The sequence below is a fragment of the Neoarthrinium moseri genome (genome assembly GCF_022829205.1).
Source record: "Neoarthrinium moseri strain CBS 164.80 chromosome Unknown scaffold9_Wmoseri_CBS_16480, whole genome shotgun sequence".
Classification (NCBI taxonomy): domain Eukaryota; kingdom Fungi; phylum Ascomycota; class Sordariomycetes; order Amphisphaeriales; family Apiosporaceae; genus Neoarthrinium; species Neoarthrinium moseri.
The window spans coordinates 665,816-686,250 of NW_026055123.1; the positions used below are offsets into that span (position 1 = coordinate 665,816).

A 20,435-nucleotide genomic window follows, 5' to 3' on the forward strand; every position below is an offset into this window, starting at 1 on the left:
GAAGGATGTGCAAACCAAACACTCCAGCCAACTGACGAATGAATTTTCCCAGCGAGATCCATTCGTAAAATTGGCCAAACTGCGGGATTTCTCTGCCTTTCTGATGTTAAATTTGCAAGTGATATGCTGTAATGACCCCGAATGGCAGTGGCACGTCATCAGTTCTGGCTCCGTCTGCCCTCAAGCTAAGTATAATAGGGAGTTACTGCGCAGTTCGGGCTGCGCAAATGCAGTCCTAAAGGCTCGGCGCCAGCATGAGGCTCCGTGCCGCCCCGTCCAGTGCGGAGATACTATTATTTGTTCCGTCGAAGGATGGCATCGGGGCTTTGGTGAACCAACATGCATACACCCAAGTCGTCGCCTTGGCCTGCTCCTTGCCCTTTATGCGAGTCACGCAGGTAGATCGGGCCTCATAGCCCGATAGTGTAACTAGACCCACCCAATGCCAATTGCTCATTTACCCAACATTGCCTGGTCCTTGAGCCTGATACGAAGCCAACCAGAGTGGGCAGCCGAAGCAAGCGTAAGGACAGTTTTCCAACCCGCGTGTTTTTAGGTAGTCAAGTCCTGGTGGTGCTACGTCATCCTGTGAAACCACCAAGGCCGTAGGTTCTAGTAGGGTTGTTATTATGATCATAAAGAGTCAGTATTATCTAGCAAGTAGAAAATATCGATCGCTACATACTCTTTGACTCTTAAGTCACATGTCCTCAAGCTCTTTTCGTGGCCACACTACCAGATCCGAAGGGTCTGGCAACTCGCGATCCCAGGCCCATCTGCCTTTCAGGTCTGGAGCCAATTTCCCGTCCAGCATCTGCAGCACGTACTTGCCTAGGATTGGAAAGAATTTCCACCCGTGAAACGAACCGCATGTGGCAACATAGAGCTGACTAGCTGCCGAGTGTGGTGAGATGATGAAGTCCTCACTGGGTGTTAAAGCCTCCCTTGGGTCAAGGTCAGCGCACATCTTGGTGGCCAAGCTGCTGTATCTACTTACCAGCAGATGCGATACTGTTCCAAGTTCCACAGTTCGCCCTTTTCGCCGAATGTTGCTTTGTTGGCGAAGTTTACATCATCCTTTAATGAATCTGGGACCTTCCATTCGGCATAATCTGGCTCATCCGGAGGCGCTGATACGAACCTATCTTTCAGGACCTCTTGGGTATTCTTGAAAATACATTGTCCCCACCACTTCACTTGCGAGTCCCTATTCGGAGGCAACGTGCCATTGCTTGCCCCTTGCCACGGTCAGATTATCTACTGGATAATGATGGGTTGCGTTTTTCACACCTCTTTCTGGTGGATTCTCTTGAATACACACCGGCATCCCGGATAATTTTCCCAAGTCCTCATCGCTCAGCCGGGTGAGGCCAGTAGTGACTCCGGCGGAGATGATACGATCTCCAGCTCGGAGGTCCTTGACGCCGCTTACCTTTGCGCTCGCTTCCAGCAGTTTCGTCGTGAAGGAGCCTGTGGAGAGAATCGTGTGGGTTGCTTCCAATATATTTCCATCCGCTGTAGTTACGCCGTGACAGATGCCATGATCGTCCACTTTCAGCGCTTTCACTTCCGCGACGACGTACTTGACTCCTTTCTCGATCGAAGTCTCGATCACCTTTTTCAGGGCATCCCTAGCATCCGCCCAGCCGCTGGTGTTGTTGATCAGCACCTCTTTGACGTCGGTGTAGTCAGCCTCGTCGAAAATGCCGCCGTATAGCTTCCGCGCTTCTTCAACAGGCAGGCTGTACAGGTCGGCTTGGCGGCCAAGTTTCGCATAATTGTCTATAACCTTTTGAGCGAACTGGGTATGGCTGATCCAGTAGATGCCACTTTGATGAAAGAAGGGCTTCCACAGCGGATCAGTCCTCCAGACATCCTGAGCTTCAAGCGCAAGTTCGCAGTACTTGATATCAGCATAATCGGCTCTAACCACCTTATTCCAATCCCAAGATGCGGCAACTCGGCTGGTGGCGTCGAAGGCATCTCGGTCCACGAGCGTTATGGAGGCGTCCGGATAACGGCGGATCAGGTGGTAGGCCGTTGAGGCGCCAAAGACGCCGGATCCGATTATGAGGTAGGACGACGGCCGAGGGGCCATACTTCTTTTCGCTGGCGGGAGTAATGCACCAAGCTTTAGGTCGACCACATGTGATGCGATGGAATCAGGAGCAGTCTGGTGGGAGTCGCGACCAGCCTTAAACAATATCTAGGGGATCGCATGCTGATAACCTCCAGATACCAGGTACACAGCTCAGACTGGCGCATTATGCGCGGGGAAGTGGGTACTGCACCCCACCCAATTGTACCTATAGCTGAACTCGATCCAGGAATCCATGGCATAGATGATAGAAAGCAGCCTGAAGCAACTCTTACAATATTTTCATGTCTTTTGCTACGTCCACAAGGTCTGAGACTGCGGGTCGATTTCAATGGAGTCTCGGGTCTCTATGAATGAACCCACTGCTAATGCAGCCCCTACACGGCAATCGTAGGGTTGCAAAAGCTGCGATCTTCGCACAAGAAAAGCATCCTTCCTCGCAAAGAATCCTTGCAGGCAAATTCTGATTTTGACTATCGCCTAGGAACATGTGAGCCAAGTCTACCCATAGAAGTAGAAGTGCTTTGTACTAACCAAAGGCGACCCCTCAACAATGGTCATGGTTGGCCGGATACAAAGCTCTGATTTAGACACTGAACGTCCACTGAGGCCGAAGCACAAAACAATGTGCTTTATTCGTAACTTTCAGCTGTGCTTTATAAGACTCTTAGTGCAATAGGTCTGAAATCATGCGTAGGTCTTTGATCTCAGTGCGTGAGACTGGACATGAAGGTAAGTGCACACCAACGGTCCAGTAAAAGTGCAGGGTTCAAGATGTCACAAAAGCCTCTTTCGCGCCTCGAGGCAATTCCAAGAGACATACTCATGTGCATCGAGGATTTCCTTCCTAAAGAGTCACGTGCAGCCCTGTCCTTGACTAGCAAGCACATGCGCCACTCGATCGGTTGGCTGTACTTGGATCTATCTGAACAAGAGAAGGTAAGTTTTCTTCGGCTACTCGAGCGCGAATGCGAGGAAATTTACTGCCCATGGTGCAAGAAGCTCCATGATGCACGAAAGGCACCAGGCGATAAGCTTGACTCGCGGTACCAGTGCCGTGGACGTAGCGATTTCAAGGGGCATGCATTCGACCACGAGCCGTTCATTCCGGGCCATCACCCTTACATTTACTACGCGTATGCCAAGAACGTCCGACTTGGCCGAGACGTATCGCAGCTTAAAGCAATGATAGAGTTGCCAATCGTAGGGACGCTCGGGGTTTCCGGAATGGTTAAAACTAGGGCGTTCTCGGTTTTGGTGAACGAGTACGGGGTCTTTTGGCAGAAGAGAGACTCGTATACGACCAGCGGGCACTGTCAGATGAAGAACCTCGTGGAACACTGGATGGATTTCAGTGCACATATTGGACTCTGTCGACACTTGAGCCCAAAGACTACTTTGAAGTCTCAAGAGGGCCAGGGCAGGATCGTCGTCCGGTGCCGATGTCCGGTGCCGGGTCACACCGGCAAATGTGACGAGCGCGACGTCCACTGGTGTGATATCTGCCGTATGGACTTCCTGCTCGAGACACAGGTTTCAGGGAATGGCCGCGACCAGTTGCACTTCACCACCTGGATATATCTAGGACCTGGTGACGCGGCAAACAACATCAGATACAACCATCACCACCGCCCATGGGCGGAAGAAGGTAAGGCAGGAGAGGTTGCGAGGTACTCCGGAATGCCATCTGCGCTGGGAACACTGCCTGGAAATATTCGAACAAATCCTGGTAGTCTGTAGAGGTAAGCGTACGGAATTGCACGATTGGTGAGGCGAGCAAGCAAAACCATTGTCAGGGATAGGATTCGGTCAATGGTGTAGAAGTTTCCTGTTCAATGGTCTTAGTGCTAGAACATGTTGTAGTGTCGCAAGATTAATTAAACGGCGGTCAAGCTAACACACACGAAATCAAAAGTCAAAGGCCGTGCTAGGATTCCATTGTTGTCCGCTGCAGCAAAGGTAAACCATGACGTTGGTCATTATCTCATGGCTTCCTTCCAACGACAGCGAATCCCCTAGATGTTACATAAGCGCCATTTCTAGTCTCTTCGACAGCAGCTGGGAGGAGACGTTTCAGCTCCCCTGCTAGAACCTCATTCTTGGTTTTGCGGGCGATAAGGTCGTGGATCATCAGGCCAACCTCATGGAACTGGAAGGCGATATGCGGAGGCGCATCCCTGATGTCCCTTTCTACATCCATGAAACCAGACTCCGACAAGAGCTCAGGGAGACATTTAGCCCAAGTTGGCTTGAAGCGGACATCTTGCACAAGCAACTTCGTGTAGAGACTCTCGAGGCTGTCTGTTTTGCTGCCGGGTTCGGCCTTGTCAAAGCTCAATGTCTCCAAGTCGGCTTCTTCCCATTACATGTAACCACCAGGCTCTGCAAACTTGGTATTAGCAGCAAGGCTCCAGGCGACTTTCAGCGTGATGTGGGCGGGATGTCTGCAAGCTCCAACTTGCTTAGCATTTGGAAGATCTTTGCAATCAGACCTGGGATCTGGTCTTTCATCAACACGAGCGAGAAGAAGCGTAGATACATGACATCAAAACCCCCAATAAGGCCATCTGGTATGACTTCGTTCACGTCCCAATGCTGGAAATTCACATTGGAGGGAAGAACTCCAGGTGGCGGAGCAGCATCGAACGAGATGTCAAAGCCATCCGCTCGTGCCTCAGCAGGTAGCTGGTCTCGGGCGTCCAGAAGCCAGATACTACCAACTACCTATCAACTCACGGGTCCTTGTAAAAGGGGCAGCAGGTAATCATCGAAACACCCACCCTACCTCCACGATCCTACGGATGTTGTCGAGAGGAATCTTTGGGTGAATCACATAGCCAAACGTTTTAGTCCAAAAATGGTGCAACAGGTTGATCCTTGTACTCGTATTAGATAATTGACTAAATATTCTCTCTATTTCGCCACAGCGGGTTATAAGGGTCCCTCAACTGACGCACCGGTTGTTGTCAAGAAAGTCTCGAGTGAAAACGTATTCATCTGCTTTCGAGGACACCTCTTGGCTGTTGATCGATGATCTCGCTTTCGAATAAGATGTTGGAGGGCTCAAGTCAGAGGCTATGACTATCCTGATGTGGCTGGCGGAGGATGGGTGAGAGTGAACTTATCCCAATGTGGGGGGAATCTAGTTCAAGTAGGTCCATAGGTAGGCGGTCGTGGCGGTGCCGTGGGGCGGCGGTGCAGGCCTGTGCTGACCTCACCCCGGTCCACCTCGACCGGCGGGCGGGACTCCAGCCAACCAGCCGCATCATCCATCCCATCATCTTGATCGATAGCGAGCTCTTTGGGTCCCGGGTGAGCTTCCCTTCCCTTCCCTGTGACAAGGCAGCAGAATATCGGATACCGACCCAATCACCCGCGCGCCCCCGTCTGCCCGTCCACCCCTTCTCGTCCAGGCGTGGATGACAAGCTGCACAACACGCCCGACAATTGACCCGACCGAATACTCTCGCCTCGCCGTCGTCGCTCCGCAGCCATGTCGACAACACCTGTCCCGGCCGAGGACCAGGCACGGCTGCTCGAGGATGCCCTGATCGCTGTGCGCCAGCAGACGGTGCTCATGCGCAAATGTCTGGACACGTCTGGGAAGCTCATGGATGCGCTCAAGTGTTGGTACGTCAGCTGTCGCAAGCACATGCCCGGCGCTGCTGGCCGGCGGGCTGGGTCGCCGTTGATCGGTGTCCCTGGCCTTGCTGTCGACAACATTCCCACCGACTGACTGACTGACCTTTGGCCTCAAACAGTTCTACCCTGGTGTCGGAACTCCGCACTAGCAGCTTGGGGCCCAAACAGTACTACGAGCTGTATATGGCCGTCTTCGATGCGATGCGCTACCTGTCCGTCCACCTGCGGGAGAACCACCCGCACAACCACCTCGCCGACCTCTACGAGCTTGTCCAGTATGCCGGCAACATCATCCCGCGCCTGTATCTCATGATTACCGTCGGCACCGCCTACATGTCAATACCCGATGCCCCGGTCAAGGAGCTCATGAAGGACATGATGGACATGAGCCGAGGTGTCCAGCACCCCATCCGTGGGCTCTTCTTACGCTATTACCTATCTGGCCAGGCACGGGACTTCCTGCCCACCGGTGAAGGCGACGGCCCCGAGGGCAACCTTCAGGACTCGATCAACTTCGTGCTGACCAACTTTGTCGAGATGAACAAGCTGTGGGTGCGCCTGCAGCACCAAGGCCACTCGAGAGAACGCGAACAGCGCACAAAGGAGCGCAAGGAGCTGCAGCTTCTGGTCGGCAGCAATATTGTACGCCTGAGTCAGCTCGTCGACCTCGAGACGTACAGCAATGGCATACTGGCACCCCTGCTCGAGCAGGTCGTGCAATGCCGCGACGTTCTCGCTCAGGAATATCTCCTCGAAATCATTACCCAGGTCTTCCCCGACGAGTTCCACCTCCACACCCTAGACCAGTTCCTTGCGGCTGTATCGCGGCTGAATCCTCACGTCAATGTTAAGGCCATCGTTATTGGTTTGATGGACCGATTATCCGCATATGCCGAGAGGGAGTCGCAAGTGGAGGCCAGTGAGGATCGCGCAAAGATGGAAGAGGAAGCCTTAGCAGACTTGCTGGAGAAAATCCGCCTCGGAAAGGACCAGCAGCAGTCAAAGCCGCAACCTGCCGAGCCTTCTGAAGATGCAAATGGAGAGGGCCGCAACGGCGACGGGGCAGAATCCGTGCCCGAGGAGACAACCGAATCAGTGACTGAGGCTACTCCGTCAATCGCAGATACAGAGGACACAGCAGTCGAGGCTGACGGCGAGCCGACGCCGCAGTCTCCCAAGAAGGAAAGAGGCATTCCGAAAGATGTAAAGTTGTACGAGATTTTCTTCGAGCAAGTCAACAACCTGGTAGCAGCCCAGCATCTGGCCATCCAAGACACGATCGCCCTGTTGGTTTCGCTCACCAACTTGGCCCTCAACATCTATCCTGGTCGCCTGGACTATGTGGACCAGGTCCTCGAGTATGCAAACCGTAAGGTGAGGGAGCATGCTAACAGTGCCGACCTGCACTCGCCCCCAGCTCAGCAGAGCCTGCTGGCACTTCTTCAAGCACCCCTAAAGCGATATGCCTCTCTTTTCACCGCGTTATCGCTGCCAACATATGTACCCTTATATCAAAATCAAACCTATCCTACTCGCAGGGCAGTGGCTGGTGAGGTGGCCCGAACGCTGCTGAGGGAGCAAATCTTAATATCTACGCCGACGCAGCTGGAGAATGTCCTAGAGATCCTCAAGGTCTTGATCAAGGAGGGCACACAACCACCAGCCGGCTACCCAGGTGGCCCGCAACGACGGGCTATGGAGACAGATGAGACCATAGAGGAGCAGGGTTGGTTAGCTCGCATAGTTCACCTTGTCCAAAGTGACGACAACGACACTCAGTTCAAGCTTCTGCAGATGGTCCGCAAAGCCTATGGAGACGGCAACGAACGCATTCGGACGACTACGCCACCTCTTATTACTGCAGGCATGAAGCTTGCAAGACGGTTCAAGGCACGCGAACACTACGACGACAACTGGGAAACACAGTCATCGGCCCTGTTCAAGTTCATGCACTCTGCAATCACCGCTCTCTATGCACGCGTAAACGGTGCAGGCGCTGCCGAATTGTCATTGCGACTCTTTACTGCTTGTGGTCAGACTGCTGACATGATGGGCTTCGAAGAAGTGGCGTACGAGTTTTTTGCGCAGGCTTTCACTGTGTACGAGGAGGCCATCAGCGATTCCAAGGCTCAGTTCCAGGCCGTGTGCGTCGTCGCCAATGCACTCCACCAGACCCGGAACTTTGGCAGGGAGAACTACGACACGCTCATCACGAAATGCGCCTTGCATGGTAGCAAACTACTGCGCAAGCCTGACCAGTGCCGCGCTGTCTACCTTGCGAGCCACTTGTGGTGGGCAACCCCCATCGCGGCCACCGAGGAGTCGGAAGAGGGTCTGTACCGCGACGGCAAGCGAGTGCTCGAGTGTCTTCAGCGGGCTCTTCGGGTTGCCGACAGCTGCATGGAGCAATCCACATCGATCGAGCTGTTTGTAGAGATCTTGGACCGCTATGCTTATTATTTCGAGCAGCAGAACGAGTCGGTAAGTTTGTTTTTGCTTCGCATTGCTGCGGTGGTCTCGTGAAGCAGGGGGCGCTAACAAAGTCACTAGGTCACCACCAAATACCTCAACGGACTTATCGAGCTGATCCACTCCAATCTGAGCACCAACCAGCAGGACTCAGCCAGCGTGGAGAACAGCAAGAAACATTTCAAACACACTCTCGACAACATTGCCAGCAGAGGATGGGAAGGCGTCGTGCTGTACCCCCAGAAGTAAATCTAGGAGGCGGAGCTATCTTGGAGCGAGGGTCGCCAGGTGCAGGGTGAAAGGCGGTAAGAGATTGGCGAGGTAGCAGCTCTAATATCTGCTGTCTGAAACAAGATAAAGGGGGCTATTACCGCTGCTCGTTCCACATTAAGTTGCCCCTCCACCCGCGTGAGAGGGACCAAGGGGTAATGGCAGCGGGGTGGTGATTGTATATATTTGTGGCGAGATTCTATACGAGAAAAGAGATCCACTGATGTATTGGCATCGCACAAGCTTGCGATCGTTGTCTAGTGACACTAGGATCCGTTTCGACCATAACACCGTAGGCCGACAAGGTGCGCTCAAGATGGTGTTTGGTCCAGCATCTGTCAGCGCCTGTGTTACTTATCAAAATTCACTTTGAAAAAAAGCATGTGGATAATTCAGGGGTGAGTTAGTTGTGATACGCTGCTAACTCAGGATCCCCAGAAGTGCACGTCTAGTCGCGACGCAAAGAGATAATTTTCCAAGCCCTCTCGTGGAGGCTGGTGATCAAATCGGATTAGGGGTATATGAGGGATCATGTACATGCAAAACGCCACCCTCGCAGAGGCTGAAAATCGGGGAAGGCGCAAAAACAACGGTACCCGCCATCCCTCCATGACTGACCCGACCGACACACTGATGCAATCCCTTTGCTCCACTGATGCATAACGGTGAGAAAAATAGCTCGCTGCAGGCTCGGCCTAGGAACTCAGTGCCAAGCACGCGTCTACAGCGAGACCAACCCTGTGCCAAAGTTAGCTATGCAGGCCAAGGGGAGATGGCGTAGCTGGGTTGAGACTTACCTTCCCTCCTTCTGGTAGACAACATCACTAATAATGTCCCTGTCCAGGTCGGGGAACATGCCAGCTAGTGTCTCGACGACATTATTGTGTTCGGCTCTGGAGAGTCGTTGGGCCTCGGCCACTTCCGCGCTGGCTTGTCTAGCAGCTGCTTCTTCGGCCGACAGCTGCTGTCTCTCTTCCCTCAACGGTCTGCCGTCGGTGCTGGGACGGGGCGACAGCCGGGGGGTATTATCATGCTGTGGGGTTCGCGCAGGCTCGCTTGGGCCAGCGCCACTGGGATCGTCCGAGAACATGCGCCCAATGGTCGAAAGAGGCTTCTGGATAGTGCGCAGAAGGCCAGAGATTGCGGCGCCATCGTCGCCTTGGTCAGATGACAGGGAACGGCGTGGCGTCCCTGCTGGATCTATGTCTAGGGAGGGGCGCGTAGACGGCGATTTTCCAGGTTGGTGCAAGCCAGTCTTCTCCGAATAATGATCCTGTACAGGAGACGCCTCCATCGATGTGCGGTGCTTCTCTGCAATCGCAGACACGGCTGTTTCCACGTTCTTTTCGAACTCTTCATCCGTAATGGTTAGTGTTGTGCGGTCCATATTCTCGATGAATTGTATGGCTCCCATCTATTCCGAAGGTTTAGTTTCTCGTACTTCGAGATGCAAGAGGCTAAACTCACCAAGGACGAAAGGTAGTATCCAGCTTCGCCGCCGAGCTTTTCTTGGTTTCTGAAGCGAAGGATATACTGCACGTTAGACACCAGGTGGTCAGGGTTACTTTGCAGCACGACATAGATGAGCAGTGGCATGAAAGAGTCCGCTGACGTATCGGACTTGGCATTCTTCAGAAGACCTGAGAACCAGTAAATACAACCGCTACGTGTATGGGAGCGCGTTGCACTCACCAAAGATAACCTTGCAGCAGTTCAAGACGCAAATGATTTTGTCTCTGGGTGCTCGGTATGATCGGATTTTTAGAAGCTCTACATTGATTAGCACGCGGTCGAATATCTCCACGTAAAGTGCGCGAACCTTGCTGGGCTAAAGTGAGAAAGCGCTTCCCACTTTCGCTGACAAGGGCGATATCCAAATGTGGTTCTCGTACCCAACCGTAAATGTTGATCTTCTGCGCGAGAATCTCGTCACGCTCGACGTCTTCCTGATGCTGACCACGTCGGCCCGGCCCCAGAGGTCGATCGTCGCCTCGCTTCCTTGGTTTCGCGCCCGGAATCGGCTGAGGTGGTGGGATGGCGGGCGAAAAGGTTTGGGTATATAGACGGTTCATGACGAGTTTTTCCATGCCTTCCCGTGCGTTATCAAACTCAGCATCTGACACCTCTCTCCACACCTCGCACTGCGCCATCTTGTTGGCGATGAAGGCAAGAAAATCGCTAATGATCTTCACCTGCTCATGCACCATCCATTGTCGCTTCGCAAACTCTTGGAGGAAAGATTTGAGGTACCTTGCGACTGGGTCGGCTTTCTTGTTCTTAAGTTGCTCAAGAAAACGGTGGAAGTCGAAAGGCAGAGTCGGCTCCGGCTCTGGGTCAGGGGGAGGAGGTCTGTGTATTGTAGCTGTGGGAGAAACCTGGGGTTCGGCGGGCGCCCTCTCGTCTGAAGGCCCATCCTTCGGGGGAACGGGTGGCCCTTGATCATCTGCCTCTTTCTCCCATGGTTTTGATCTTGCGCTTGTGGGCGAGGATGTGGAGAGACTCAAACCCTGCATTTCTTGGATCTGCTGCGCAATACTGGGCGCGAGAGGCTCGAGGCTCGACTTCCTGGGAGGGTGTTGAGGCGAAGGGTTGCTCAGAAAAGGTGAAGCAATCTCCAGCCTTGGACTCATGACTTCTTCCACATCTGGGCCTCCACCCTCTTCCGGGAACTGCTCCATGATGCTCTGTATCTCTGACCGTGAGTTGCCTTCTTGGTCGTCCTCACTTGCGTACCTTCGCTCGTCATAGGCCACATCGGACCGCGTGGGCGATGGTTCTGGACCATGTCCTTTAGACCTAGACGAGCTCGCTCTCGATGGCGGTTGCGAGCCGGAAGGCGTTGGTGGCGTAGGATCAACATACGGAGGCGTTTCTATTGTCAGGTACTGGGGCTTCCTAGGCTTGAGTGTCGAGACGGAGTCCTCCATTTGGTCATTTGTAGATTGACCTTCTACTGCTGGCTCCTTGCCTTTCACCAAGGCTTCGTCTTTAGCTGGAGGCTCAGGTGCGCTTTCCTTGTAGCTTGCTGGGGCATGGCCGGTCTCGAGCACGCAGTCCGACTCGGACTGGTGTACCTGGTTCTCGGTGGCCGTCGAGTCCGGACCCTTCGATTCGGATGTGTCATTATGCTTGTCGGCTGCACTCGGTGCTTCGGTAAGGGGTATCAGGGACACATCTATGCTGCCTGACGACGCTTCGGCCTCGCCAGGCGCCGTGGGGCCAGGCTGCTTTGCCAGAGTAGGTTGGCTCATGGTGGCGTCATGTTCAGTGGCTTTCCCGGCTGCCGACGGATCAGGGACGCTTTCAGGTTCGGTCGGAACGGTGTTCGAGTCTGGGGGAGGCATGCAGAACGCAGAAGGCACAAGCAGCTTGCTGACTGCTCGAGGTGGCCGTGGATGTTTCAAGATGATGTCCGCTGCCTGAGCTATCGTTATCGGCGGCATGCGACTTCAGGGTGCGGCCAGGCCCCAGCATGCTGTCAGTTGACTATGGAGCCCTGTGGCTGCGCCAAATTGTGGCGCCAACGAGCCTGTCCCCGCTAAGCTGCTAGACTAAGCCATGGTTGGCTGCAAGTTGGCCATCCACGGATTGTTCTACGTGACCCAAGTTTCTGACTACCCTCCGCGAGAGTACGGAGTGTTAGTAACAGCTTTGATGCACCATCTGAAACTACGCGGGCTGGTCGCTCGTGGCGGTCTTTGGTTGATTTCCTCCTCACAGTCATTAGTTTTGTTTCATAGCCCAAGGAATAGGATTTCGAATGTTAGGAGAACTTTTGTCGCCAGCTGAAACTGCAAGTAGGATCCTGTGAGCCATGGAAGAGACGGCGATACTGAGACTGAAAGGACGATAAACAGCTTTCCAGACAATAGGTGATCTCCCTAGTTATGTAGATATCCGCCTTATCAGCTCAGTGGCACAAAACCACAGACCGGATATTCGCCCATTCGTCTCTGGTACATTCAATGCCGCCGACCTTTAACCACTCTCCATGAGGTCACATTGGCAATAATAAAGAAGTTCAAACGGAAGGCCCTGTTTTTGTTCATCTATTCACGTTTTCTTCTGGATGCCAAACACGGATAATAGGTAAAAGTGTAGTTGCTTTACTCAAAGCCAAGATGCATCACATACATCACGACGGACTAGCGTCATTACAGAATCCGGGTTCAACCGATGTGTATGGACACGATATTTGCCCATCACCGGAGATGCTGTGACTTGTGCAGATGCAACCCAAGTTAGTGTGGCATATTCACTGGAATAGAGGAGGTCTTGGGAACAGGCATTAGACAAGGGTAATACGAGGAGTATTTCTGTCCCCCAAGGACCCCGCTTTTGCGTGACCAGACATCGGTAAGCCTATACAACGGTCAGCTGCTAGAAGTCCACACCCCAGCATAATATCATTAAACCTAGTTCAAACTCTCTTGTATTGCACCATATCCACACCATGAAGTCACTATCGATCTTTCACTGCGTTAGCCTGGGTCTGATGGGTGTCTTGGGCCTTGTCAAAGAGCTCCGCTCCGCGACGGAAAACTCAGCTTCCTGTGTGAGTAAAGCGGTCTACATGCGTTTATACTATTCGTAACGCAATACCAGTGTACCGCCATTGAGGCAGAATACCCAAATCAGGTGATATATCAGGTTGATGAGACCTACGAAGAGGCGAATGCCCGCTGGACGCAGAATGCGCAGCTGGCACCCACATGCATCTTCTTGCCGGAAACAGCTCACGATGTTTCGACGGCAGTCAAGATATTTGTCGCCCAGGCATGCCCCTTCTCCATCAAGTCCGGTGGGCACACGCCATGGGCAGGCGCCAACGATATCGACGGCGGTATTGCTATAGATTTCAGCAAGATGAACGACACCGCCGTGTCTGATGACCGTTCCTATGTACGCCTGGGCCCCGGGGGCACTTGGCACAATATCTATAAGCAGCTAAACGGTACCGGGCTTGCTTTCCCTGGGGGACGTTGTCCCGGGACTGGTGTTGGAGGTGAGTCAACACAGTGCATCAGTTCTACAACGAATATGCCTGCGCTAGGCGTTATCGACTAACACCAAAGTCTAAAACAGGACTTACACTCGGCGGTGGATACTCGTAAGTGACCTTGACGTCTAAAACTAAACCACTTCAACTTCTGACAATCAGTAAATTGCTTTAGATGGTTTACCGGCAGAGTTGGTTTCGTTGCGGATAATATCATCAACTACGAAATCGTCCTGGCCAACGGCGACATTCGGAATGTGAACGCTACCGACGACGCTGACCTTTACCTAGCCCTCAAGGGTGGAAGTAACAACTTTGGGGTCGTCACACATTTCGATCTGAGCGTTTTTGAGCACAGACAGCGCATCTACGGCGGTCTTGCGATCGTCCCTATTAACGTTACAGACGCTGTCCTCGAGCGGTTCAGTGAGCTTGTCTCAGCAAGCAAGGACTTTCCCGAGTCGGACGCGACACTTGAATTCTTTCTCAACGGCACCAACGCAGCCGGTCAGCAAATCTTGCTGTGGCTTAGCGACACCGACGATACCAACTTGAATGGCCCTCATGAGGCTTTGCAGCCGCTCCTTGACCTGGAGCCCAAAATCCTTGACAGAGTTGGCGTGACAACTTTGGTGGATTATCCGCATGATGTCCCACCAGTCACTAGGTCAGTCTTCTTAAGAGTTTCGATGCATGCATCATATCGCAAAAGACTTTGACTCATATTCGTGATACCGACAGGGTGCTCATGACGACGGCTACTTTCGTTAATGCCCCGTCCGTCGTTCAAGGCGTGCATCAACTGACGCTCGATCATTTTGAGAAAAGCTTCTCAGGCATACCAAACCTAGTATTCGATTTTCAATACACCCCTATTCCACGTCATGTCACAGAGCAGAGCCTGGTGAGAGGCGGTAATATCATGGGTCTAAACGACACAACTGATGATCTTATAAGTATGTTCCGAAACTCCATGTCCTAGGCGCGAAATATGACGATACTAAAATACTATAAGTCGTACTGTTGATGCCGCTTTGGCAAGATGCTGCATATGATGATGATATTTATGCCTTGTCGCAGGATTGGCTTAGGTTGATCCATGACTACACGAACAGTGTTGGCGCTGGAAGCCCTTTTGAGTTTGTCAACTACGCAGCGCCTTTCCAGGACCCAATGGCCAGCTATGGGGACAGTAACCTTGAGTTCCTAAGAGGCGTCAGTGAAAAATACGATCCGGGCAGAGTGTTCCAGAAACTGGTTCCTGGAGGTTTCAAGCTGGGTATTTGAGGGCGGGGCGTAATGCATTGGACCAGGTGATAGGTTGTACTTGAGCCTCGATATATGCTTTGTAAATGAGGACGTTGTCTGCCATCTGTCTAAATGATAAACTGACTTGGTCCCTTTTAGCCTATAATCTCCGGGATGCATTTCCAGGAAACGGTCCATATGCTCGAATGTTATATACCATCGTGAGCGTAGGTTCTCCGCGAGACATTCGAACATTTGAGCATATAGACCACACGCACTTTCTCATTATAGACACATGATTCGTACGAGCTTGACTGAGTGCGGCTGAACGGCTGGCAAGGATACAGCGAAGTTGTGGTTGCACGGTTCGTGGGTCAATATGCAAGAGATCGACCCAAGAAAGCCAAGAAAGCTTGCCTCTCGGGTCGCTGTGGTGCCAAGATAAGACGTCTTCCATAGTGCTAACATTGCATACATAAGGCGCCCAATCAGTATGGCTCCCTCTCGTGATGGACCCTTGGTGGCCCGCCGGACACCGACCGACTTTGAGCAGGCATACGCTGGAGTCCGCTGTTCCCTGTCAAAAGTGCATGAACAAGCGCAATTTGCAATAGAACCTTGAAAGTCGCGTAGGTAACAACAGAAGCAAAAGGCCAACTCGGTCGTGCAGCATGACTGTGGCACAGCCGCCAAAGAGTATTCGTGTTGTTGGTTTCATGGCCGAAAGGGCAGGTAGGTCTACATTGCGCAATCATGTTGCGAGAGTGGTCCCACGGAAGCGCCGTGAGTTACGCCTCGCTCAACTAGCTATTCCACTAAGACTACAATAGGCAGGTTGAGGTTGCTAGTAATCAGATCGCTTGATTTGTGTGTGTTACGGGGAAGAACCGCCAGGACGGCAACGAATCAGACCGAGACACTGGAACTAAGTTGGAGAAGATACCTATATCTCAGTGGCTTGATTTTTAGCCCGAGTCGGTTGTGTACGAACTGACACACCAACCTGGGGCAGCGCGGGCAGGATCTTGACAGCAACGGTTCACGAGATCATTTCCGGGGTCAAAGATAACAATCGCGGGCTAGTGAAGAAGTGGAGCGGGCTTTCGGCGGCACAATTCCAACCATTGACAAACCACGCAATACGATTCGCGGCGCTCGTTGAGTATTCCGTGTGGCGTTCTGGGTTTAACCCATGCGCTACCGCGACAGGGTCAATAAGACAAGGGGTGTCTGGCGTTATCGCTTGGAGCTGCCGAGGTTGCCGTCTGCACCCGCAGAGGAGGGTTGGCGATGAACCCCCGTTGACTTGGCCGCTTGGCAAAGCTTGACTCGACGACTTCTGCAGATTTAGATGAACTCGAGGAAGATAGTCGACCAGCTTGCGTCGGGGGCTATCTAGCAAGCTAAGGCGCGCGGAATTTAGCCCTTCCGCGGTCCAGCGGCGCCGACAAGCACTGGACTCAACATTGAAGGGCACGGTTGACGGAAGCACAGTCTTACCTGCACAAGAGCGGCGTATTTCGAGTTCGAGATGAGGTGACGGACCAGCTCACCCTTGTCTTCCGCTCAGTCGATCCACCTCTCATTCTGGACCCCTAACGCCGCGAACCGATATTTGGCTACGGTTTGATTGGACCAGGACCTACATGCACCAAGTACATCCTCCAATAAAGTTCTGGTTCGCTCATTGCCAACCGCACATGCGACTTATCTATGTCGTCGACGCCGGGGGTATTAGAGCATAATGGTGTTAATAGTGCACATCATTCACACAAGCGGCAAGGTTGGCACTGTACACCAAGTCTTGTTTCCAGTACTGTACAGCAGTGTCTGTCAGGAGTCGGCCTTGGAATGCATAGTGAGTTCCAGTAACAACAGTATACCTAAAGATAGCATAGTCAGCTATTACGCTGCGCAGTGACTAAAGTTGGTCACACTTTAAAGTTTGGGGAAACTGCACCACTCGCAGCGCCTGAGCACACGCAACCTTGCAACGCATAACGGAGCTGAAAGTGGGCCGAGGGGACACCACTGAGGGGTGCACGAGACCTTGTCCCTGTTTATCGGCCAATATCCATGGAGGAGGAGCTGTGCTGTGTATGGATGGCCACCCGAGTGGGTAGGCCCTTTACCCGGTCCTCGCGTGCTCGCGATCTGGAAACTCTCGCAGACATCGGCAACGTTGGTGCCACAGGATGGCCATACACCTTCCTATTACGACGTGTGGCACCGTGAAGCTAACGATCATGCCCTTCTAGAACATCCGTATACCCTACCAAGCCTAATATTCACCGCGCCTGTGGTTCGCCATCCACCCATTCGGTCGAGGGTTGTGAACAACCATGTCCGGGTACCAGGTGGCAATGGGCACTATTTGACCAGGAGCAATTCCACTCGCTTTCTGTCCTGTCTGCGTTCCTGCTTCTGTTCACACTGGCAACGCAATCGTAGTCGCTGGCAGTCCCACGCAACAACACTTCGGGCAACCAGTCTGGGTCATTGCGCAAGCTAGGACCAGTTCCACTCTGCACATGAGCACTTGACACCTACCCAAACGGACAATCGTCAAGATGGGCTTCTTCCGCCGCAAAGGAGCTGTGGAGGAGGTGCTCCCCGTCCAGTCAGCCGAGGGCGAGGGGACCACGACCGGCTATGAGGGCGACAACCAGGCTGTCGACGCGGCTAACGCCGACAAGCACATCAGGCGGCTGAAGGACCAGCACAGATTCGACCCCTTCATGGAGATTGAAAAGCTCGATGCCATTGACTCGGCCATTGAAACCGGCAATGGCGAAAAGGAGTTCGCTGTCGAGTCGTCGCTCATCGGCGAGAACTCGCCTTACGCCGAAGTGCGCACCGCGGTAAGTTTCACAGTCTGCCTCCTCGTGGTACTTTGTCTGACTCGAGCCTAGGTCCCGAACACCGATGATCCTGAGATGTATGTGGACACGATCCGCGCTTGGACCATTGGGTTCATCACTTGCACCGTTGTGGCTGCCATGAACCTGCTCATGGGTCAGCACTACACTGGCTTGGTCATTCAGAGCTCCGTTGTCCAGCTGGTCGCGTATCCCATGGGCAAGGGCTGGGCCAAGTTCATGCCTAACATTCATATCTTTGGCGTTCCATTGAACCCTGGCCCCTTCAACAAGAAGGAGCACACGATCGTTACCATGATGACGGCCGCTGGTGCTGCCATGAGTTATGTAAGTTGTGTTTTCTGCTCTAAGTTGGGTGGCATTAAGGGACTATTTCCGCCGAAGTCTCATCGGCTCAGCTATATTCCTTTAGTTGAAAGAAACCCGAAACAACGTGAAGTTACTGACCCCATACAGGCTTTCGACATTCTACTGGCACAACAGGAGTTCTATGGACAATATTGGGGTTGGGGCTTCCAAATCCTCCTTACCATTTCAACCCAAGCTATGGGTTTCGGCATGGCTGGATTGCTCCGTCGCTTCCTTATCTGGCCTGCCGCTATGGTCTGGCCTGCAACACTCATCACCTGCACGATCATGGACTCGCTTCACGACCACCGACCGACCGACCCATCCAAGTCCAACGGCTGGACCATTGGTCGTTACAGGTTCTTCCTGATTGTGGCAGCATCTGCGTTTGGTTGGCACTGGATCCCCTTCGTGATTGCCCCATTCCTGTCCTACCTGGGCAATTTCCCAACTTGGGCTGCTCCGGACAATCTCGCAGTCAACCAGGTCTTCGGTGGTGTACACGGCCTTGGCATAATTCCCTTGTCCCTCGACTGGACAATTCCTACTGGTTGGTTCCTGAGTCCTCTTCAGTACCCCTCCTTCTCCCTGATCAACATGGGATTCGGAGGACTGATCTTCCTTCTCGGAATTGTCGGCATTGGATTCGCTGGTGAGGATTTCAACAAGTACCTGCCTCTGCTCTCGAATACCAACTACGATCATTTCGGTGAGAAGTACAACACTACTCGTGTTGTGAGCCCGGATCTTACTCTGGATGTGGACGCCTACAAGGAGTATTCGCCTCTTTTCATCGGTCCTGCATTCTCACTTGCCTACGGCATGGGTTTTGCGACCTTGATCTCTACCCTCGTGCACGTCGCCCTCTTCTACGGCAAGGATATCTGGCATCGCGTCAGGAACGCGAAGTACGAGGAGCCTGACGTCCATCTCAAGCTGATCCGAAAATACAAGGAAGCCCCAGAGTGGTGGTTCCTCAGCATTTTCCTCGTCTCGTTTGGCTTTGGTATGGCTGCGGCAGTTGCATGGGAAACCCACCTGCCGTGGTGGGCATACATTGTTACCATCTTGATCGGAACCTTCTTCGTTCTCCCTGTCGGTAAGTTTTGACTGTCAGGCCCTCTTCTGCAGTTGCGGTTTTTAATATACTTGCAGGCACGATCCAGGCTGTCACCAACTCTCAGACTGGTCTCAACGTCATCACCGAGATGATTGTCGGTTATATGCTGCCCGGCCGACCGGTTGCCATGATGCTGTTCAAGTCTTTTGGCTACATGTTCGCCTACAACGCCCTTCAATATGTCTCTGACATGAAGGTTGGACATTATATGAAGGTCCCTCCTCGCTCTATGTTCCGGTAAGCCTATCCACTTTTCCTATAGGGGTACTCTATGCGCAAGCCGACTTTCTCCCATCATTTGAAGCTGTGCCTAGTATAGTCCGGACACGGCCGATTGGGTCTAGCGGTCGACCTAAGTTACACAAGCTGACTAGATTTGATGAATAGTGCCCAGTTGTTTGCTGTCCTATGGTTGTCTATTGTCCAAGTTTGTACTTTCAACTGGCTGATGGGTAACCTGCCGGACGTATGTACCGAGGACCAACCCCAGGGATTCACCTGTGCTGGAGCCCGCACATTCTTCAACGCCAGCGTTATTTGGGGTCTGATTGGCCCCAAGAGGATGTTTGGCGCTGGCTCGATGTTCGCCTGGACCAACTGGTTCTGGCTCATTGGCGCCATCTGCCCCTGCATTCAGTTCTACTTTGCCCGGAAGTACCCCAAGAGCATCGCTCGCTACATCTTCTTCCCGGCTGTCTTTGGCGTTTCTGGCATGATCCCGCCAGCAACCCTCTTCCAGCTTCTGTGTTGGCTGACCATTGGTCTCACCTTCAACGTCGTCGTCAAGCGCAACTACTTCGGCTGGTGGACCAGGTACACTTACGTCCTGTCAGGTAAGATATCCGCCAAATCAGGTTCCTCACAGTCACTAACCAGCTCCCAGGTGCTATGGATATTGGTACTGCCTTGTGCCTCGTGCTTTTCGCCGTGGGCATTGGTATCTCCCAGTCGTCCTTCCCTGCGTGGTGGGGAACTACGGGCTATGCTGAGACCCTAGACCAGACAGCGAGCGCGGTGATCAAGACACTCGGCGACGGCGAGTACTTCGGCCCGCCCCCTGGTTCCTGGTCTTAGAGCATTGGGTCGTTGGGTGTGCGAGACCAACCAGAGCATCTGATGTTCCCCTTCAGATAATAATGATCGAGTCTACGAGGATCACAATAGGCTAGACATGGTGCATGCTCGCTTAATGAATGAAATTATGATAAATGCTGTCAAGATTGCTACTGTGGAAAACTGGGTGAAACGACAAGAAACTTCGTAGGGTAAAGATGTGGTATAAGAGCGCGAATGAGAAAATGCTGGGACCCTGTCCCCGACAACAGGTAAATACTTGGCTATTGAGTTTCACTTTATCCTCTT

General features: G+C 52.9%; 6 protein-coding genes across 6 annotated transcripts; 4 read left to right on the forward strand and 2 right to left on the reverse strand.

Moving 5' to 3' along the window:
- Positions 1-700: 700 nt before the first annotated feature.
- On the reverse strand, positions 701-2,098 carry JN550_003811 (uncharacterized protein; the record flags this gene model as incomplete). The annotated part of the gene is made up of 3 exons (XM_049315256.1): positions 701-944; positions 998-1,238; positions 1,291-2,098. The coding sequence occupies 3 exons, from the start codon at positions 2,096-2,098 to the stop codon at positions 701-703; spliced, it is 1,293 nt and encodes a 430-aa protein (XP_049174381.1).
- A 774-nt stretch (positions 2,099-2,872) lies between these two features.
- Positions 2,873-3,838, forward strand: JN550_003812 (uncharacterized protein; the record flags this gene model as incomplete). Its single annotated transcript, XM_049315258.1, has 1 exon — positions 2,873-3,838. The coding sequence occupies one exon, from the start codon at positions 2,873-2,875 to the stop codon at positions 3,836-3,838; it is 966 nt and encodes a 321-aa protein (XP_049174382.1).
- Positions 3,839-5,591: 1,753 nt separating this feature from the next.
- JN550_003813 (uncharacterized protein) lies at positions 5,592-8,458 on the forward strand (the record flags this gene model as incomplete). The annotated part of the gene is made up of 3 exons (XM_049315259.1): positions 5,592-5,728; positions 5,860-8,221; positions 8,291-8,458. 3 exons carry the CDS (start codon positions 5,592-5,594, stop codon positions 8,456-8,458), a joined length of 2,667 nt encoding a protein of 888 aa, XP_049174383.1.
- A 716-nt stretch (positions 8,459-9,174) lies between these two features.
- JN550_003814 (uncharacterized protein) lies at positions 9,175-11,922 on the reverse strand (the record flags this gene model as incomplete). The annotated part of the gene is made up of 5 exons (XM_049315260.1): positions 9,175-9,217; positions 9,277-9,893; positions 9,947-10,119; positions 10,172-10,307; positions 10,372-11,922. 5 exons carry the CDS (start codon positions 11,920-11,922, stop codon positions 9,175-9,177), a joined length of 2,520 nt encoding a protein of 839 aa, XP_049174384.1.
- Positions 11,923-12,932: 1,010 nt separating this feature from the next.
- Positions 12,933-14,765, forward strand: JN550_003815 (uncharacterized protein; the record flags this gene model as incomplete). The annotated part of the gene is made up of 6 exons (XM_049315261.1): positions 12,933-13,034; positions 13,085-13,484; positions 13,565-13,589; positions 13,654-14,145; positions 14,220-14,434; positions 14,494-14,765. The coding sequence occupies 6 exons, from the start codon at positions 12,933-12,935 to the stop codon at positions 14,763-14,765; spliced, it is 1,506 nt and encodes a 501-aa protein (XP_049174385.1).
- Positions 14,766-17,296: 2,531 nt separating this feature from the next.
- On the forward strand, positions 17,297-20,147 carry JN550_003816 (uncharacterized protein; the record flags this gene model as incomplete). Its single annotated transcript, XM_049315262.1, has 6 exons — positions 17,297-17,587; positions 17,639-17,932; positions 18,062-19,052; positions 19,109-19,310; positions 19,461-19,906; positions 19,957-20,147. 6 exons carry the CDS (start codon positions 17,297-17,299, stop codon positions 20,145-20,147), a joined length of 2,415 nt encoding a protein of 804 aa, XP_049174386.1.
- Between the last annotated feature and the right edge of the window lie 288 nt (positions 20,148-20,435).